The sequence below is a fragment of the Oncorhynchus keta genome, chromosome 23 (genome assembly GCF_023373465.1).
Source record: "Oncorhynchus keta strain PuntledgeMale-10-30-2019 chromosome 23, Oket_V2, whole genome shotgun sequence".
Taxonomy (NCBI): domain Eukaryota; kingdom Metazoa; phylum Chordata; class Actinopteri; order Salmoniformes; family Salmonidae; genus Oncorhynchus; species Oncorhynchus keta.
In genome coordinates this window covers 44,008,328-44,027,865 of record NC_068443.1, presented here as the reverse complement: position 1 = coordinate 44,027,865, position 19,538 = coordinate 44,008,328, and the positions used below count along the sequence as shown (strand labels likewise).

Below are 19,538 nucleotides of genomic sequence, written 5' to 3'. Positions count from 1 at the left end.
GAAGGAGAGTGATGAGTGCTGCATCAGATGACCTGGCCTCCACAATCACCCTACCTCAACCCAATTGAGATGGTTTGGGATGAGTTGGACCGCAGAGTGAAGGAAAAGCAGCCAACAAGTGCTCAGCATATGTGGGAACACCTTCAAGACTGTTTGAATCTGGTTGAGAGAATGCCAAGAGTGTGCAAAGATGTCATCATAGCAAAGGGGGTCAACTTTGAAGAATCTCAAATCTAAAATATATCTTGATTTGTTTAACACTTTTTAGGTTACTACATGATTCCATGTGTTATTTCCTAGTTTTGAATTCTTCCTTATTATTCTTCAATGTAGAAAATAGAGAACAACCCTTGAATGAGTAGGTGTGTCCTGGTACTGTATAACCTTGTCCGCATTTTCGAAACGTAGGTCATTGTCAGATTTTAAATAGCTGCTGTAGACAGTGTCTGTACGCAAATGTCTTTCGGCACGTGTCATGTTTCACACTGTGTTTAACACAGAGCGAGTCTGTGTGTGTGTCCCTTATTGTCGAGTCATCTCCTACGGTCACATGCTTGTCAGAGGGCTAGAGGAGAAAGACTAACCGATGGGGGCTTGAATTTGGGGGAGGGTTTGAAACATTAGTTGGTGCTCAATGGTTGCGAGTGTAGAGTGTGCGCGTGTCGTGTGTTAAGGGGAGAGCCAAGACAGGAATACAGAACTAACCACAATCTCCCTCACTCTTCATCCCTTACACACACACGCTCTCCCCCACAAACAGATGCACACACTCCCTCTTCTCGGCGTTCTCTCCCTCTCACTGCCTTTCTGAATTCAGTGGGATTTGACTCGGTCACTACGATGTTTGCTGTTGCTGGAAGCTCTCTGCAGTGAGCACGCTGAGGTAAGCTCTGTCACTCTCTCTCACACACCTTGGTCACGTCGTCTGGCGCGAGCTCATAGACACACCGTTCAGACTTCACTCACTTTATACTCTTTGTCTTTTGAAGTGTTGTACGTTATACAGTAGCACTGTCTAGTGGGGATTCGCGCCAGTTATGCTCATTGTTAGGCTGCGGTTGAGACGCCATGCTGTCGGCCTACCTACACTTACTGGGAGAGTTGCTGGGATAAGAGCACCCACTTAAATTATTTCAAAGTAGGTGTTGCCTCTTTTAGCTCCTCTCCCTTAAACTCTGCTGTCTTTCTCAAGTTTGGGTTTCGGTGTCCCTTGTGAAGAAGAAATATCCTCTCTCCTTTGTAAATGGAAGCCTCTAAGAAGCGGTTGTGATGTTATCACGTCACACACTGTAGCGCGACACAGAGGAGGTTTTGTTAAGAGTTTTGTCTTACCACTGTGGTGTGTGTGTGTGTGTGTGAGGAAAGGGGGTTGTGGATTCCTATCTGTTGAGTGACGTGAAAGCAGAAGAGAACGGCAAGTGTTACTAACTTTTTTTTATGACTGTTTCCTGTTGGATGGTAAAACATATTTCTCAATTTTGTGCCTATGAGCACTAGCTGAGTAACTTGAGTCTGCGTCACTACTCACTCAGCAGGTCACTACCATACAGCTGTGAACACACAACATAAGATGAAATATGTCCCGATTTTTCCATGTAGGATTTGCCGTGAGGCACTTCCTGTCTCTTTCTTTTCAATACATTTTCCCCCTCTCCCTTTATTTTTCTCTCATTCTTTGAGAAGAGAGGAATGATAAAGGTCTTGAGTTAGAGATGGTATCTATCTCATGACATCCACTATTTTGGAGAGATCAACGTTACCTCTTTGTGAAGCAAAGGGAAATATTTATGAATGATAATGACCAGTTAAAAACCTCTAATTCCCCATCCCGGGTCCGGGAGCGTAATCGTCGACTGACACTAATTAGCATAACGCAACGGACATAAATATTCCTAAATATTCCTAGAAAATATTCCTATTCATGAAAATCACAACTGAAATATATTGAGACACAGCTTAGCCTTTTGTTAATCACCCTGTCATCTCAGCTTTTCAAAATATGCTTTACAGCCAAAGTTAGACAAGCATTTGTGTAAGTTTATCGATAGCCTAGCATAGCATTTTGTCCAGCTAGCAGCAGGTAACTTGGTCACGGAAATCAGAAAAGCAATCAAATTAAATTGTTTACCTTTGATGAGCTTCGGATGTTTTCACTCACGAGACTCCCAGTTAGATAGCCAATGTTCCTTTTTTCCCAAAATATTATTTTTGTAGGCGAAATAGCTCCATTTGTTCTTCACGTTTGGCTGAGAAATCGACCGGAAATTGCAGTCACGAAAACGGCAAAAAAATATTCCAAATTAGCTCCATAATATCGACAAACATGGCAAACGTAGTTTATAATCAATCCTCAAGGTGTTTTTCAAATATCTATTCGATAATATATCCACCGGGACAATTGGTTTTTCAGTAGGACCGATTGGAATAATGGCTACCTCTGTATTTTACGCGAGAATCACTCTTGAGAGCCATCAGGTGACCACTTGCGCAATGTAGCAGCTCACGGCAGCTTACGGCTATTCTTCAACATAAATGTGTAAAACTACGTCACAATGCTGTAGACACCTTGGGGAATACGGAGAAAAAGTAATCTGGTTGATAGCCCATTCACTGCTCAATAGGGACGCATTGGAACGCAGAGCTTTCAAAAGATGAGTCACTTCTGGATTGGATTTTTCTCAGGCTTTCGCCTGCAATATCAGTTCTGTTATACTCAGACAATATTTTTACAGTTTTGGAAACTTTAGAGTTGTCTATCCTAAGCTGTCAATTATATGCATATTCTAGCATCTTGTCCTGACAAAATATCCCATTTCCTATGGGAATGTTATTTTTCCAAAAATGAAAATACTGCCCCCTAGTCACAAAAGGATAACGGATCATAATTATTAGCTTATTTTCATTCTCTTATTTTTCATTTTCTCTTTATTTAAGTTAATCTTTCCGTTATAGAATATGCTTAAACTTAGATATTTGTGTGTGACCTAGGGCCGTATTCCAAAAGCGTATTAGAGTAGGAGTGCTGATCTAGGATCAGGTCCCCCGTTCATTTAATTATGATCTAAAAAACCAACTTCTACTCTGAGACACTTTAAGAATACAGGCCTAAGTCACACAAACCAAAAATCGAATTTTAAGCACATTCTATAAAGGCAAGATTAACTTAATATTGGCCCTGATGAAGAGCCATCTTGGATAGAAATATTGTTGCAAAATTGGTGGTAGAGGAATAGCCCATGGGTCTTTTATGTGCCTCTACCTTATCATGACAATTTGTTTACCTTGGCATGTCTAATGTCTTGCTGCTCTTGTGGGTCCCTAATACTCAAAAAGAACACTGCATTGCACAACCATAATAATACAACCTTGTGCTGCTAGTTAACCACTTTGCCAGCAGGCAAGAATTTACTTCTCCAGCCACTGTTCAGTACTGGACGTATGCAGCTGGTGCAGTCACTGGCTGTTCAAGTGGCATAAGTGGCTCAGGATGATTCTGCATTCTTTCCATCAGCCAAGCTGAAAGTCAACGGAGGGGCATAGCAACTACAGCACGCGTGTGTTCGCACCTGCTTTTGTTTTTGGCCAAGGCATGGCATGTTCACACCGATTTAATGTGTCCCAAATGGCGTCCTATTCCCTATATAATGCACTACTTTTGACCAGAGCCCTGTGAGCCCTCGTCAAAAGTAGTGCACTATATAGGGAATAGGATGCCATTCGGTGCGCTGTCCAAGTAAATCTAGAGGGCACGCCAGGCCGGTCAGCTAGCTCTGATCAACTTTTGACCAAACTAGGCATCGTCAATTACCCAAGATGGTGGGAATGACGTGTACTGCAGACCTTATGAGGTCATGACCTCTATTCCACATGCACTAGTGGTTGCAGACGCTATTGAAAACTCTATTTTGACAGGGGATGGGAAATGGTGTAGACCAGGGAAACACTTTGAATGAACGAAATTAAAAGCCCCAAGATACTTTCTGAGACTGGTTCTTATCTGCCACCATCAAAGCAGTTATGCTTTTCAATCCATTGAAGGAAATGTTACGTGCTCACAATCCGATAGTCTGCCCCCCGGAGTGCGTGAATATCAGATGTGGTTTGCTGCTGAGTCACTGTCCTCTGTTACCTTGAGTCATACCGGTAAACGAGAGGAGGAGCTGGGGAGAAGAGAGCAAAAAAAACTATTGTTTAGCAGTTTTCCATTTCCACGTCTCTGATGTCCTACTCAGGTGTCATACATACTGAAATATATATGGTAGTTGAATATATAAGCTGATGTACTAGCTGATGTTTAAAAATAAGAAGTTTTGACCATTTGTGTTCGAATCACCCTTACATTTTTTTACTCCATTATTAATTGGTTGTATTCACCAACTAGACTACTTGCTTTTTCTAAGTTTAAGGACAATTCCACAATAATGGAATTACGCTTTGACTCAGATTTGTATGCCAAACAAAAACCATTGATTTCAGAGTTTATCAAACTGTACAACTCTATGAACAATATACACAACATTTCACAAAAACAGATTTACTGGAAGAACTGTGCAGATGCGACCACGTTTAAATATCTTATTAAGATTCAATGATTTCAGATGATTTTATGACATAACACCTTGAGTTTGAACAGTTGAAAGTTATTGAACAACAGTAGGTGAAGTGGATTTATGTCTGGTAATGGAATTACATCATGGGTCCCTGAGCTGCACTATAGAGAAATGCATAATTATGGATATTAATATCATTCTCTTCATGGTGATCCTCATATCCTGAATAGGTATACAAAGGTAAAAAATATGCAATATCCCTCTTTTGCTATTCTATTATTGTAATGAGCTCCGCCCCCAAACAAAACCACATTTGGTTGGTCCAGACCAGACCAAATCTGAAACAATCAGACGTCCCTTGTTTCATAAGTTTTGACATCACATTACCACACAGTAGAGTTTAGTACAGTAAAGTAGATATGCTCAGTACAGATGCACGAAACACTTAAGGGTTTACCATGAGGACTAATTTTCCCTTACCTAAGGGAATTGTTTAAGGGTGTGGCATATAGAGCCCATCTAACATTTCCTTAGGTAAGAGCAGAATTGAAAGGTTTGAAGGCATGTACTGCAGAAAGAGTCTGGTTAACATGGAGATGACCTGATTCACTGACTGAATCACATTTATTTTGGGAGATCACAAAATAGAACTTCTACATTCAAAAACAGGAGAAACAAATTGACTCAGAAGATCCCAAATCACGTTTCTGTTCGTTACTTTTTTCTGAACTTGTTTTTTATTACTTTCTAGCACTAGCATGCTAACTTACAGAGTAGGTAGCTAGCCAGCTAGCTTTATAGCCATGGATTGTACACCTTCCAATGTTTAGCTAAGTAGCTAGCTAGCTGGTGGATGTTTTCCTTTTGAAACCAGGACAGAGGGAAACAACATTCACCTCCACAAATGCTGTTTTACAATGATATCCATACTGAATGAAGCACTTAAGGGACCTCATGGGCACCCTTAACTTTTTCATTTAATTTAAGTGGGAACTTCGCCAAAAAGTGTTTTTTTGTGCAGCTGACTTAAAGTGAAGGAAACTAATGGAAAAGATAAGGGGAAAATGTACTTAAGATGCTTTATGCAACCGGGCACAGTACAATAAAGTACATTATACAGTACTCTACTCTAGTGTGCTGTACTGAACTCTACTGTGCTCTACTGTACTGTGCTCTCCAAACTTGTGAAACATAAACATCCAATGATTGGTTCAGATTTGGTCCGGCCAGGGCAGATTGATCAAATGTCAACTACTTTTCAACGTCCATGGACGATCGGTGTTCAGTGTGTGAGGATGCTTGTTACAGTAAATGGAAAGAGGTGGTATGTGTCATGGTAGGTGTCAGTAAGAGCCGGGAGAGTCATGGTAGGTGTCAGTAAGAGCCGGAGAGAGGTGGCATTAACTGGAGAGGAAATAGAGAGGGAGCAGCAGAGAAAGTGAGGAAGGGAGAGTGAGAAGGAGGGGTTTTCCAGACTGTTTTAACAGCCTTGATTTGACCACCAGACGACAGAAAGATAAAAGAAAGTTACGAGCTGAACATGACAGTATGCCAGTGGAAGGGAGGACACTAACAGGTGGCCCAACTGTGGTTTGTGACTGCTATGATTTCCCATTGTAGCCATTTAAATTGCAGTAATCCTGTTAGATTCTTCTATAATTCTGTTACCAATTAGGTAACAGGATTACGAGTTATAATCATGTAATAATTCATAAAGAAACTTGATCAGTCAAACCACTAACTAGGTCTACTTGTTACTTCTGTGAACTTTAATTATCCTCCCTCATGAGGGAGAGAAATTAGAAAATATCTTACAGATATGTGGGGTTTTGGTAATGGATTTACAAGGCAGTGTTTCTTAAACGTGCAGAAGGCAAATCATTTATCCAAAACAAAATCTAATTGTTGATATTAGTTGGCAGGGGTCTTAACTTCAACATTATTATTTAAAAAAAAAATGTATTTCTAATCCCTTTTAAGACCATTTCAAAGCCTGAAAATGCATATATGCCTTAATTTCTCAAAAATATAGCCAGACTCTTTAGCTTTCATTTGACACCCAATTTGACATGCTACTATGACCTCTACGATGGTGCTCGTGGATCCTTTTAGATGGAAATTCCCTTAAGTGCAACGTTACCTGCTTTCTTCAAGCTGATATACAGTACCAGTCAGAAGTTTGGTCACATCTACTCATTCAAGGGTTTTTCTTAATTTTGTACTATTTTCTACATTGTAAAATAATAATAGTGAAGACATCAAAACCATGAAATTACACATATGGAATCATGTAGTAACCAAAAAAAGTGTTAAACAAATCGAAAGATATAAAATATTTGAGATTCTACAAAGTAGCCACCCTTTGCCTTGATGACAGCTTTGCACAATTGGCATTCTCTCAACCAGCTTCACCTGGAATGCTTTTCCAACAGTCTTGGAAGGAGTTCCCACATATGCTGAGCACTTGTTGGCTGCTTTTCCTTCACTCTGCCATCCAACTCATCCCAAACCATCTCAATTGAGTTGAGGTCGGGTGATTGTGGAGGCCAGGTCATCTGATGCAGCACTCCATCACTCTCCTTCTTGGTCAAATATCCCATACACAGCCTGAAGGTGTGTTTTGGGTCATTGTCCTATGGAAAAAAAAATGATAGTCCCACTAAGCACAAACCAGATGGGATGGCGTAGTGCTGCAGAATGCTGTGGTAGCCATGCTGGTTAGGTGTGTCTTGAATTCTAAATAAATCACGGACAGTGTCACCAGCAAAGCAGCCCCACGCCATCACACCTCCTCCTCCATGCTTCACGGTGGGAACCACACATGCGGAGATCATCTGTTCAACTACTCTGCGTCTCACAAAGACACGGCTGTTGGAACCAAAAATCTCAACTTTGGACTCATCAGACCAAAGGACAGATTTCCACTGGTCTAATGTCCATTGCTTGTGTTTCTTGGGCCAAGCAAGTCTCTTCTTCTTATTGGCATCCTTTAGTATTGGTTTCTTTGCAGAAATTGGACCATGAAGGCCCGATTCATGCAGTCTCCTCTTAACAGTTGATGTTGAGATGTTACTTGGACTCAGTGAAGCATTTATTTGGGCTGCGATTTCTGAGGCTGGTAACTCTAATGAACTTATCCCCTGCTGTAGAGGTAACTCTGGGTCCTCCTTTCCTGTGGCGGTCCTCATGAGAGCCTGTTTCATCATAGAGCTTGATGATTTTTGCCACTGCAGTTGAAGAAACGTTCAAAGTTCTTGAAATGTTCCTCATTGACTGACCTTCATTTCTTAAAGTAATGATGGACTGTCATTTCTCTTTGCTTATTTGAGCCGTTCTTGCCATAATATGGACTTGGTCTTTAACCAAATAGGGCTATATTCTGTATACCACCCCTACCTTGTCACAACACAACTGATTGGCTCAAAAGCATTAAGAACTAAATAACTTCCACAAATTAACTTTTAACAAGGCACACCTGTTAATTGAAATTAATTCCAGGTGACTATCTCACGAAGCTGGTTTAGAGAATGCCAAGCGTGTGCAAAGCTGTCATCAAGGCAAAGGGTGGCTACTTTGAAGAATCTCAAATATAAAATATGTTTCACACTTTTTTGATAACACATATGGAATCATAGTAATTTCATAGTTCTGAAGTCTTCACTGTTTATCGTAAAATTTAGAAAATAGTAAAAATAAAGAAAAGCAGTTGAATGTAACTGTCTCCAAACTTTTGACTGGTACTGTATGGCAGAGCAGGGCAGATTGACCCGCATGCATCGCGCTAATCCGCTTGGTGGGAATTGTAACGTGGCTCATATAATGAGTGTTGCTACACTGCCCCATTCGAACACAATGGCCTCAGGGTTGCCATCCCACTTCTGACACCAATGTAGCTCATTTAGGGGGTAGTCCCAACCAGGACGCAAACCCGGGTGCAGCGACTGTCCAGCCAACACCTTTACAACAAGAGGTCTGAAACCTCTTGAGGTCGATAGGTATTGAGTTAAGGTCGCTACATCACCCCCCACGCTTCTCTATACCAAGTCCCTCACTGTGTGCACCCCTCTCCGATGGCCTCACGGGCACCATCACACTTCTGAAACCAACGTAGAAAATGGCAGGACAGGGATGCGAACCCAGGTTGCTGGCTTGAAAGGCAAACACCCTACGCATAGCACAAATAGGGTTAACCCACTTTGTAGGAATTGCAACAAGCCTCATATTTATTTATTTTTATTTAACCTTTATTTAACCAGGTAGGTAAGTTGAGAACAAGTTCTCATTTACAATTGCGACCTGGCCAAGATAAAGCAAAGCAGGTCGACACATACAACGACACAATGTCACACATGGAGTAAAACAAACATACAGTCAATAATACAGTAGAAAAATAAATCTATATACGATGTGAGCAAATAAGTTGAGAAGGGAGGTAAATGCAAAAAAAAAATAGTAAACACAATATAGCAAGTAAATATAGCAAGTAAAACACTGAAATGGTAGATTTGCAGTGGAAAAATATAGCGAGGATCCCTACAGTATGTACTTTGAAAAGAGTGAAGTAAGGAAGTAAATGAACTGTCAGGAAAAAAAACACAGTGCTAGCTATGACCTGAAAGAAGAAGGTCCGTCCTCTTGCGTTTCATTTTAATTTTAATTTTTTTTTTAACCTTTATTTACCCAGGCAAGTCAGTTAAGAACACATTCTTATTTTCAATGACGGCCTGGGAACAGTGGGTTAACTGCCTGTTCAAGGGCAGAACGACAGATTTGTACCTTGTCAGTTCGGGGGTTTGAACTTGCAACCTTCCGGTTACTAGTCCAACGCTCTAACCACTAGGCTACGCTGCCGGTCTACAGTAGAGTAGCGCCTGGCCTACCACATATCTACCCGTAACTTTCCCAAAACCGTATGGTCCGTTTTGGACCGTTCTAAAAAAAAAAAAATATTAGTTAAGGTCTTCGATCCACACGCTCACGAGTCGCACGTTGACAATCACACTAATCTTTTCACACAAACATTTTTAACCCTGTAATCCCTAGTGGGTTGTCCGAACGCTGACCTTAAGTAGCCTTTTAATAATCGTCCCACCACCTGCAGGTCCACCACAGATTTACTTTAACATATCACCGACCACTAAAACAACGACGACAAAGGCAAGAGTAGGTACGGCACCGTAATCTCCCATATGCCTCTTGCCTTTCTCATTGTTGGCTGGCGAGTCATTGCTGCTGTTTTCCCACTAAGCGCTTTGCCATGATTAAGCCCTTTGAATCGATGAGGTGTGTGGTGCCGTCACCAGAGAGAACCACGGTCCCTTTGTGTCGACGTCTGCTCTCTTATACAGTCAAAAACGGAAGTCAGATTTCACTTCAGTAGATGCTGACGTGTAGTATGGTAATTTGTGTAGTTTTAGGCTTAGTGCATTTTTTTGTGACCTCACGATCACGTCTAAAATTACAGCTATATTCAGTGGATTTTGAAAAGGTGTAAATAATCCCTGCTGTGCGGATGATAAATTAGAAGCTTTGTGTATTGATATGGAATGCTAATAAGGCATTTCCTGCCGGAACTACTTCTGCTTCTTCTTTGGTGTTCTTCTAACTGTTTTTTGTCCTAGGGGAAGTATCGATTGGATATCAGGGAGAGATGGGTCATGATTGAGTCATCAGATGAATCTCTTCCACTTTAATGAAATTAAGGTTAAACTGAAACAACCAATAACGTAATCAGAGACACACACAGCTACTGCTTCTATATCTGGAAGTAATATTGAGATTTATGAGGTGCCCTAATTGCTCTCTTACATGTGCCCTATGTATATAAAATACATTTGATTTGATTTGTATATCTTTTTGTCTGTCTGTGTGTGTGTGTCTGCCTGCTTCTGTGTCCTTTCAGCGTCACAAGTGTCGCCATAAGATGGACCACCAAAGACGAAACCATACCTCAAGCAACATTTTGTAGTGAGTGATGACAAAGTCTCAACATAAATCTCTAATGAACTCCCCTGTGACCTCACATGATTCAGCACCATCTGTACTGTAGATCCACAATTCCCACTCCAATATAATATGATTATCACATATTATACACATGCGTAATATGAGTATCGTATCATTCCCAACCACACCAAGCACAAAAAAAGGGTTCCAAAAGGGTTCTGCTGCTGTCCCCATAGGAGAACCCTTTTTGGTTCAGGTAGAACCCTTTTTGGTTTCAGGTAGAACTCTTTTGGGATCCATTTAGTACCCTCTGTGGAAAGGGTTCTTCTACATGGAACCTAAAAGGGTTCTACCTGGAACCTAAAGGAGTTATTCAAAGGGTTCTCATATGAGGACAGTCGAAGAAATATTTTTGGTTCTTTTTTTTTTTTTCCTAAGAGTTCATGAAGTGTCATAGGATACCTCTAATGAACATCATCCATCCCATTCCTCCTCCTCAGTTTGTGGCTGGAAATCAGAGGGAGGGTGTTGGGTGTTTTCCGAAGGCGGTGACATTGCAGCAGTGACCTTGTTGATGTAAACCACACTGACAGTCTCTTCCTGCTTTGGCGAGACTGGGGATGTATTCCTTATCACTCATAGGGAGAGTAGTGTCCTCTCAGTTCAGTGCATGCAACGGCTGAGGGATGAGGAGAGGAAGCACCCTGTAGACTATTGAGATGCATCAATGGAAACCAGAGGGAGATATGGGTCCCATTTTGATTATACGAAAGTGAGAGAAAATCTGGCAACCGGACCCTTACCCTCAACCCTGACCCTCGCTGCTTCTTAAAAGAATACAGACTCATAATAACTGTAAATGTTATTCTCTGTAGACAAACACTATCAGAGAAGCTCTCAGCTGTTTATGGGACAAACACTATCCACTATCAGAGAAGCTCTCAGCTGTTTATGGGACAAACACTATCCACTATCAGAGAAGCTCTCAGCTGTTTATGGGACAAACACTATCCACTATCAGAGAAGCTCTCAGCTGTTTATGGGACAAACACTATCCACTATCAGAGAAGCTCTCAGCTGTTTATGGGACAAACACTATCCACTATCAGAGAAGCTCTCAGCTGTTTATGGGACAAACACTATCCACTATCAGAGAAGCTCTCAGCTGTTTATGGGACAAACACTATCCGAAAGCCATCCAAAAGCTCTAACAGCTGTTTATGGGACAAACACTATCCGGTTGAATTGAAGAACTCTCAGCTGTTTATGGGACAAACACTATCCACTATCAGAGAAGCTCTCAGCTGTTTATGGGACAAACACTATCCACTATCAGAGAAGCTCTCAGCTGTTTATGGGACAAACACTATCCACTATCAGAGAAGCTCTCAGCTGTTTGTGTGTTTATGTATGAATGTTATTACATTTACATTACATTTAAGTCATTTGTTTATGGGTCACTTTACAATAGTGCTAAACAAACACTATCCACTATCCGAGAAGCTCTCAGCTGTTTATGTGTTTATGTATGAATGTTATCATAAACACCCGGGTCGGCTTTCCGCCTGAACACTGTTAGCCCACTGAGCTAAGTCTTATGGATTAGCTCGGAGATGTAGGCAAGGTTACTTATCACGCAAACCAGGTGACCACTAATAGACCTTGGTAACACCAGCTGTGTTACAAGACACTGCCTGATCAGCTGAGTTGATTTGCTCACTTGGGGAAAAAAAGTCTATAAAAAAAAAAGGGGGTTTTCCACCCTAAATTTGATGTTGTGGTCTTGCCAAGGTGGGTACATCTCCTCTGAACCCTTCAGGACACAGCAATTCTTAGCAGTGTTTTCATGATGAAGCTGTCACCCATGTTTTCATTAAACTCAGAGCTACAGTAGAGAAATGGATTGCTCTTGCTATTTGCCACTGCGCCCCATTCAGAATCACGATACTGTAAGCTAGTTGTTCACTCACAAGGGATTGTCCATATGGTTAGGGCCAGGACTGTTTCCAGACCCTGAATCTGTGTAAACGGCGTCATGACCATGGCGTTGCCTATGTCGTTATTATGGACGTATAATCATCATGTAGGACGTACAATGAAATCACTAACCAAAAGATAATTTGGGTGATTGACGTAACATTTGACCCAATTTACCAATAGTCACTTGACTAAGACCAACAATACCATTCCTGTCCTTTTCGCAGGTTATGCTCCCCAAAAGTCCTCCGTTGAGTAAGAAAGAGAGTGAAAAGGGCTAAGGACTGCTTCGCAACATACTGCCCTGACCTTGTGATCCGCAACGGAGCCATGAGCAACCCTAAGGATGCCAGCGACACCAACACTATGACCACAGCCACCTCAGCTGTGAGTTTAAACCTTACATCTATTTACTGTACATGAGTTATTCTAAACACAGGTTCTATACACACAAAATTAGATATTTATTGCTGTAATTTATTTTTGAAAACATTTTTTAAACTCATTAGTCAGGTAATCCTTATATCCGTGGTTCTGTGGTTGCCATGGCGCTGTGAAGAAGCCTACCCACATTAAAAAATACCATTGTGTGTACTATGGTAGGAATACTATAGTATTCACTGTAATGTTTTTACAGACTTTACTGCTGTAGTGTTTTTGCAGACTGAAGTCCCGACAAAACGTCAGTGAATTGTTATATTTATTATATAAATATTGTAGTACATTTGTTTAGTATATACTATAGTAGTATACTGTTATTTACTGTAGGTATTTTGTGTACATTACTGTAGTATTTCTAATAAAGTGTTTTGTTTTATCTTTAACATAGAAGTGTGAAGCTTTCTCCTTGAGGAAACCTAGTAGAGAAATACAAATATTCCATAACCTGTAGGTAGGTAGGACTCGGTTCTGAACAGAGTTCAGGGCTTCTTCTCTTTTAATAATCACAGGGAACACAATATGGTCTATACTTGACATGTAGGTTTCTCACTTTACGGTCGGCACAAATTGGGATGTGGAGGATGGGAATGGGCAGGGTATATGCTAATTACATTTCTATTTACTATAGTAAAAAAAAATGTCTTTGCTGACATTTACTAGTGTTTCTTTTGTGAATAATAATGTAGAATTTACTAGAGTATACTACAAAATTCTATACTATGTACTGAACATGATCGAGGGATACTACAGGGTGTATGTAGTATTGTATACTACAGAAGTCTATAGTAAGTACTGTGATATTCTATAGTAAACTGTAATATTTGTGGTATATATCATTATATAATATCCCGATATGTAATTGTATCTGTAAATACTGTACATATAATTTAAGTGTTTTTTTGTTGCATTTAACACACAATGTACAAAAACCTGTTGTGAGTTGATCTATAATATCTTGTGGTGACCTATGTAGTTGCAGAATTGACGATGGCAAGTTTACTTGGCTTTCTTAGCTATGGCTAGGTTAGCTATGGCTAGGTTAGCTATGGCTAGGTTAGCTATGGCTAGGTTAGCTATGGCTAGGTTAGCTATGGCTAGGTTAGCTATGGCTAGGTTAGCTATGGCTTTCTTAGCTATGGCTTGGTTAGCTATGGCTTGGTTAGCTATGGCTAGGTTAGCTATGGCTAGGTTAGCTATGGCTAGGTTAGCTATGGCTAGGTTAGCTATGGCTTGGTTAGCTATGGCTTGGTTAGCTATGGCTTGGTTAGCTATGGCTAGGTTAGCTATGGCTAGGTTAGCTATGGCTAGGTTAGCTATGGCTAGGTTAGCTATGGCTAGGTTAGCTATGGCTTGGTTAGCTATGGCTAGGTTAGCTATGGCTTGGTTAGCTATGGCTAGGTTAGCTATGGCTAGGTTAGCTATGGCTAGGTTAGCTATGGCTTGGTTAGCTATGGCTAGGTTAGCTATGGCTAGGTTAGCTATGGCTAGGTTAGCTATGGCTTGGTTAGCTATGGCTAGGTTAGCTATGGCTAGGTTAGCTATGGCTAGGTTAGCTATGGCTTGCTTAGCTATGGCTTGCTTAGCTATGGCTTGCTATCTAGCTGGCATATGTAATTTGAATGATGCATCAATACAGAACCAGCTTTTTGTTTCACCTGCCTTGGCTGACTGTGGTGTGAGGCGACGACAGAGGCTCGCCTCGTAGAAGACTTCCTGATTACGAGGCCAAACTGGGGTGGTCTCTTGGGCGATGGTGCCGAAGCGTCATCCAGGTTGGTGCTACACAGTCGGTGGTGGATGTTCCAGCCTACCTACATTGGAGTAGCTGTGAACTTCCGAGAGAGATGCCTGATGGGGAGCTCCGGGCCTGCCTGTCTGACGGTTCTCCTTCCCTGGCTGTACCATCAATGCCACCTCCACTCAAGCTACTCCTTTACTGAACTGCTCCCATGAACTGCCAGCCCCCTGAATTTGTTTTTAATTGAGATTCTGGATGAAAAGCGCTATATAAAATACATCTATTATTATTATTATTATTATATTGCACCAGAGGAAGCTGTAAAGCCAATTTAAAACTCTTCCAACATGTTTCAGGTAAACATATACTGTATGCTACTCACACACTTAGTTAATATTTCATATTTTAAATATTTATTTTACTTCCTTACCACCTCACTAAATTTGTGAAGAAGTTGCAATATAGGGAGAACCAGTTGTTTTGATTAACCTTCTATTACAGATACATTTTTAAATGTTATTCGCACACCAAATTAATAAAATAATAAAAATCATTATTTAAAAAAATAAAATAAAAATCACATTTTTAAATTGAATTTAGAGAAATATAATCTATATGGTTCAGTCATTAATTATGTCATTAGATGTTTAAATGATCACTTCTCTTTATTTTGGCGTTTCGGTGTGAAGTGTCAATCATAGATATAATTGGAGGACTCCAGATGGATATAACTCATTTTAATATAGACATTGCCATTGAGGGCTTCCCCAACCGGGTTGGGATTCCTATGTGTTGGGAGTGAATAGCCAATGATCAGAAAGCATTGTCTTATTCAAATTGGTTTGTATTGGTTTGTAAACCAAAGACTAAGGTAATATCTAGGAGCCAAGCCCAATATTTATACCAGGACATTGGACCCAAGATCCAGACTCAGACCCAGTGAGTTGAGACCATGACAAGTTAATGTCCGAATATGTGGTCTTGAGTGGTCTCAAGACCACTAGATTAAGAGTCCATAGATCCTTTCTTCAATTGTAAGAAACTCATGTAGAGAACTTGAGTATAGTAGAGCACAGTACAGTAGGGTACAGCAGGGCACAGTAGAGTACAGTATGGCACATCATACATGTCTGTTTTGGCCAGATAGACAGAACTAAAATATAAACTGAACATGTAACAATTCTTAAGATTTTAGACTTAGTTTTATATAAGGAAATCAGTCAATTGAACTACATTAATTAGGCCCTAATTGGTGGATTTCACATGACTGGGAAGACAGATACCCTAAATTGAGGTGGTGGCGGATGAATGGCACGACAGTATCTCTGTGCATTCAAATTGCCATGGATAAAATGTAATTGATGTTCGTAGCTTATGCCTGCCCGTACCATAACTCCGCTGCCACAACGGGGCATCTGTTCACAAGTTGACATCAGCAAATAGCTTGCCCAGACGACACCATCTGCCCGCGACAGTTGAAAGCGGGATTCATCCGTGAAGAGCACATTTCTCTAGCGTGCCAGTGGCCATCAAAGGTGAGCATTTGCCCACTGAAGTCACTCACAGTCAGGTGAAGTCCTTGGTGAAGACGATGAGCACGCAGGTGAAGAAGCCAGATGTGGAGGCCCTGGGCTGGCGTGGTTACACGTGTTCTGCAGTTGTGAGGCCAGCTGAACGTACTGCCAAATTCTAAAACAATGTTGGAGGTGGCTTATGGTAGAGAAATTAACATTCAATTCTCGTTATGTTTGGAGGAAAAGGGCGAGGCTTGCAAGCCAAAGAACACCATCCCAAATGTGAATCACGGGGTGGCAGCATCATGTTGTGGGACTGCTTTGCTGCAGGAGGGACTGGTGCACTTCACAAAATAGACAGCATCATGAGGAAGGGAAATTAGGTGGATATATTGAAGCAACATCTCAAGACACCAGTTAAAGCTTGGTCGCAAATGAGTCTTTCAAATGGACAATGACCCCAAGCATACTTCCAAACTTGTGGCAAAATGACTTATGGACATCGAAATCAGGGTATTGGAGTGGCCATCACCAAGCCCTGACCTCAATCCTATAGAACATTTGTGGGCAGAACTGAAAAAGCATGTGCGAGCAAGGAGGCCTACAAACCGGACTCAATTACACCAGCTCTGTCAGGAGGAATGGGCCAAAATTCACCCAACCTATTGTGGGAAGCTTGTGGCAGGCTACCCGAAACGTTTGACCCAAGTTAATCAATTTAAAGGCAATGCTACCAAATACTAATTGAGTTTATGTAAACTTCTGACCCACTGGGAATGTGATTAAAGAAATAAAAGCTGAAATAAATCATTCTCTACTATTATTCACATTTCACATTCCTAAAATAAAGTGGAGATCCTAACTGACCTAAGACAGGGAAATTTTGCTTTGATTAAATGTCAGGAATTGTGAAAAAGTTCAAGTGTATGTAAACTTCCAACTTCAAATGTATTTATACACACACACAAGACCGTTCAAAAGTTTGGGGTCACTTAGAAAGAAAATAAATAAATTGCCCATTAAAAAACATCAAATTGATCAGAAATACAGTGTAGATATTGTTAATGTTGTAAATTACTATTGTAGCTGGAAACGGCAGATGTTTTATGGAATATCTACACACAGAGGCCCATAATCAACCATCCCTCCTGTGTTGCAATGGCACGTTGTGTTGGCCTTTTAAAATGCAAAACTTGGATTAGCTAACTGATCATTAGAAAACCCTTTTGAAATGTTAGCACAGCTGAAAACTGTCGTTCTGATTAAAGCAGCAATACAACTGGCCTTCTTTAGACTAATTGAGTATCTGGAGCATCAGCATTTGTTGGTTTGATTACAGGTTCAAAATGGCCAGAGAAATAGACCTTTCTTCTGAAACTCGTCAGTCTTATTTTTATGAGAAATGAAGGCTATTCCATATGAGAAATTGCCAAGAAACTGAGGATCTCGTACAGCGCTGTGTACTACTACCTTCACAGAACAGCGCAAACTGACTCTAACTAGAATAGGGTGGAGTGGAAGGCCCCGGTGCACAATTGAGCAAGAGGACAAGACAGAGTATCTAGTTTGAGAAACAGACACCTCACAAGTCATCAACTGGAAGCTTCATTAAATTGTACTCGCAAAACACCAGTCTCAATGTCAACAGTGAAGAGGTGACTCCGGGATGCTGGCCTTCTAGGCAGAGTTCCTCTGTCCAGTCTCAACAGTGAAGAGGTGACTCCGGGATGCTGACCTTCTAGGCAGGGTTCCTCTGTCCAGTCTCAACAGTGAAGAGGTGACTCCGGGATACTGACCTTCTAGGCAGAGTTCCTCTGTCCAGTCTCAATGTCAACAGTGAAGAGGTGACTCCGGGATGCTGACCTTCTAGGCAGAGTTCCTCTGTCCAGTCACAATGTCAACAGTGAAGAGGTGACTCCAGGATGCTGACCTTCTAGGCAGAGTTCCTTTGTCCAATCTCAATGTCAGTGAAGAGGCGACTCCGGGATGCTGGCCTTCTAGGCAGAGTTGCAAATACAAAGCCATAACTCAGCCTGGCCAATATAAAAAAAGATTAAGATAGGCAAAAGCACATATATTCCATTAAAAATCAGCCGTTTCCAGCTACAATTGTCATTAACAATGTCTACACCGTATTTCTGATCAATTTTATGCTATTTTAATGGACAAAAATTCTGCTTTTCTTTCAAAAAGGACATTTCTAAGTGACCTCAAACTTTTGAATGGTAGTGTGTGTATATATAAGCTCAGCAAAAAAATAAACATCCCTTTTTCAGGACCCTGTCATTCAAAGATATTTGGATTTTTACCAATTAACTTCACATATCTCAATTGTAAAGGGTTTAAACACTGTTTCCCATGCTTGTTCAATGAACTATAAACAATTAATGAACATGCACCTGTGGAATGGTCATTAAGACACTAACAGCTTACAGATGGTAGGCAATTAAGGTCACGGTTATGAAAACTTAGGACACTAAAGAGGCCTTCATACTGACTCTGAAAAACACCAAAAGAAAGATTCCCAAGGTCCCTGCTCATCTGCGTGAACGTGCCTTAGACATGCTACAAAGAGGCATGAGGACTGCAGATGTGGCCAGGGCAATGAATTGCAATGGCCGTAATGTGAGACGCCTAAGACTGGGCGGACAGCTGATTGTCCAGTGGCAGACCACGTAACACCTGCACAGGATCGGTACATCCGAACATCACACCTGCGGGACAGGTACAGGATGGCAACAACAACTGCCGAGTTACACTAGAAGTCAACCGACTATGATTTTTCAACGGCCGATTTATAAAATGTATTTGTAATAATGACAATTACAACAATACTGAATTAACACTTTTTAATCATTATATACAGAAAATCAATTTAGCCTCAAATATATAATGAAACATGGTCAATTTGGTTTAAATAATGCAAAAACAAAGTGTTGGAGGAGAAAGTAAAAGTGCAATATGTGCCATGTCAGAAAGCTAACGTTTCAGTTCCTTGCTCAGAACATGAGAACATATGAAAGCTGGTGGTTCCTTTTAACATGAGTCTTCAATATTCCCAGGTAAGAAGTTTTAGGTTGTAGTTATTATAGGAATTATAGGACTATTGCTCTCTAACATTTGTATTTCATTAACCTTTGACTATTGGATTTTCTTATAGGCACTTTAGTATTGCCAGTGTAACAGTATAGCTTCCGTCCCTCTCCTCGCTCCTACCTGGGCTCGAACCAGGAACACATCAATAACAGCCACACTCAAAGCAGCGTTACCCATCGCTCCACAAAAGCCGTGGCCCATGCAGAGTGCTACGAATCCCTTTTGGCCCAACAGTCTAGAGGGGGGGGCGACCCGTAACATAACTCATGCCAATTC

The 19,538-nt window shown here is 40.9% G+C and overlaps 1 protein-coding gene across 5 annotated transcripts in view; it reads left to right on the top strand.

The window, feature by feature from the left end:
- Window positions 1–552: 552 nt before the first annotated feature.
- LOC118401645 (anion exchange protein 2-like) overlaps window positions 553–19,538 on the top strand; it is an 80,431-nt gene continuing 61,445 nt past the window's right edge. For 2 of the 5 annotated variants that reach the window (XM_052477296.1, XM_052477293.1), the window contains exons 1-3: window positions 553–883; window positions 10,453–10,517; window positions 12,701–12,860. In XM_052477296.1, coding sequence (XP_052333256.1) covers window positions 12,804–12,860 — 57 coding nt within the window. In that variant the 5' untranslated portion in view covers window positions 553–883; window positions 10,453–10,517; window positions 12,701–12,803. The remainder of the gene's footprint in view (window positions 884–10,452; window positions 10,518–12,700; window positions 12,861–19,538) is intronic. The other 3 variants (XM_052477297.1, XM_052477295.1, XM_052477294.1) reach the window with 2 other exon arrangements.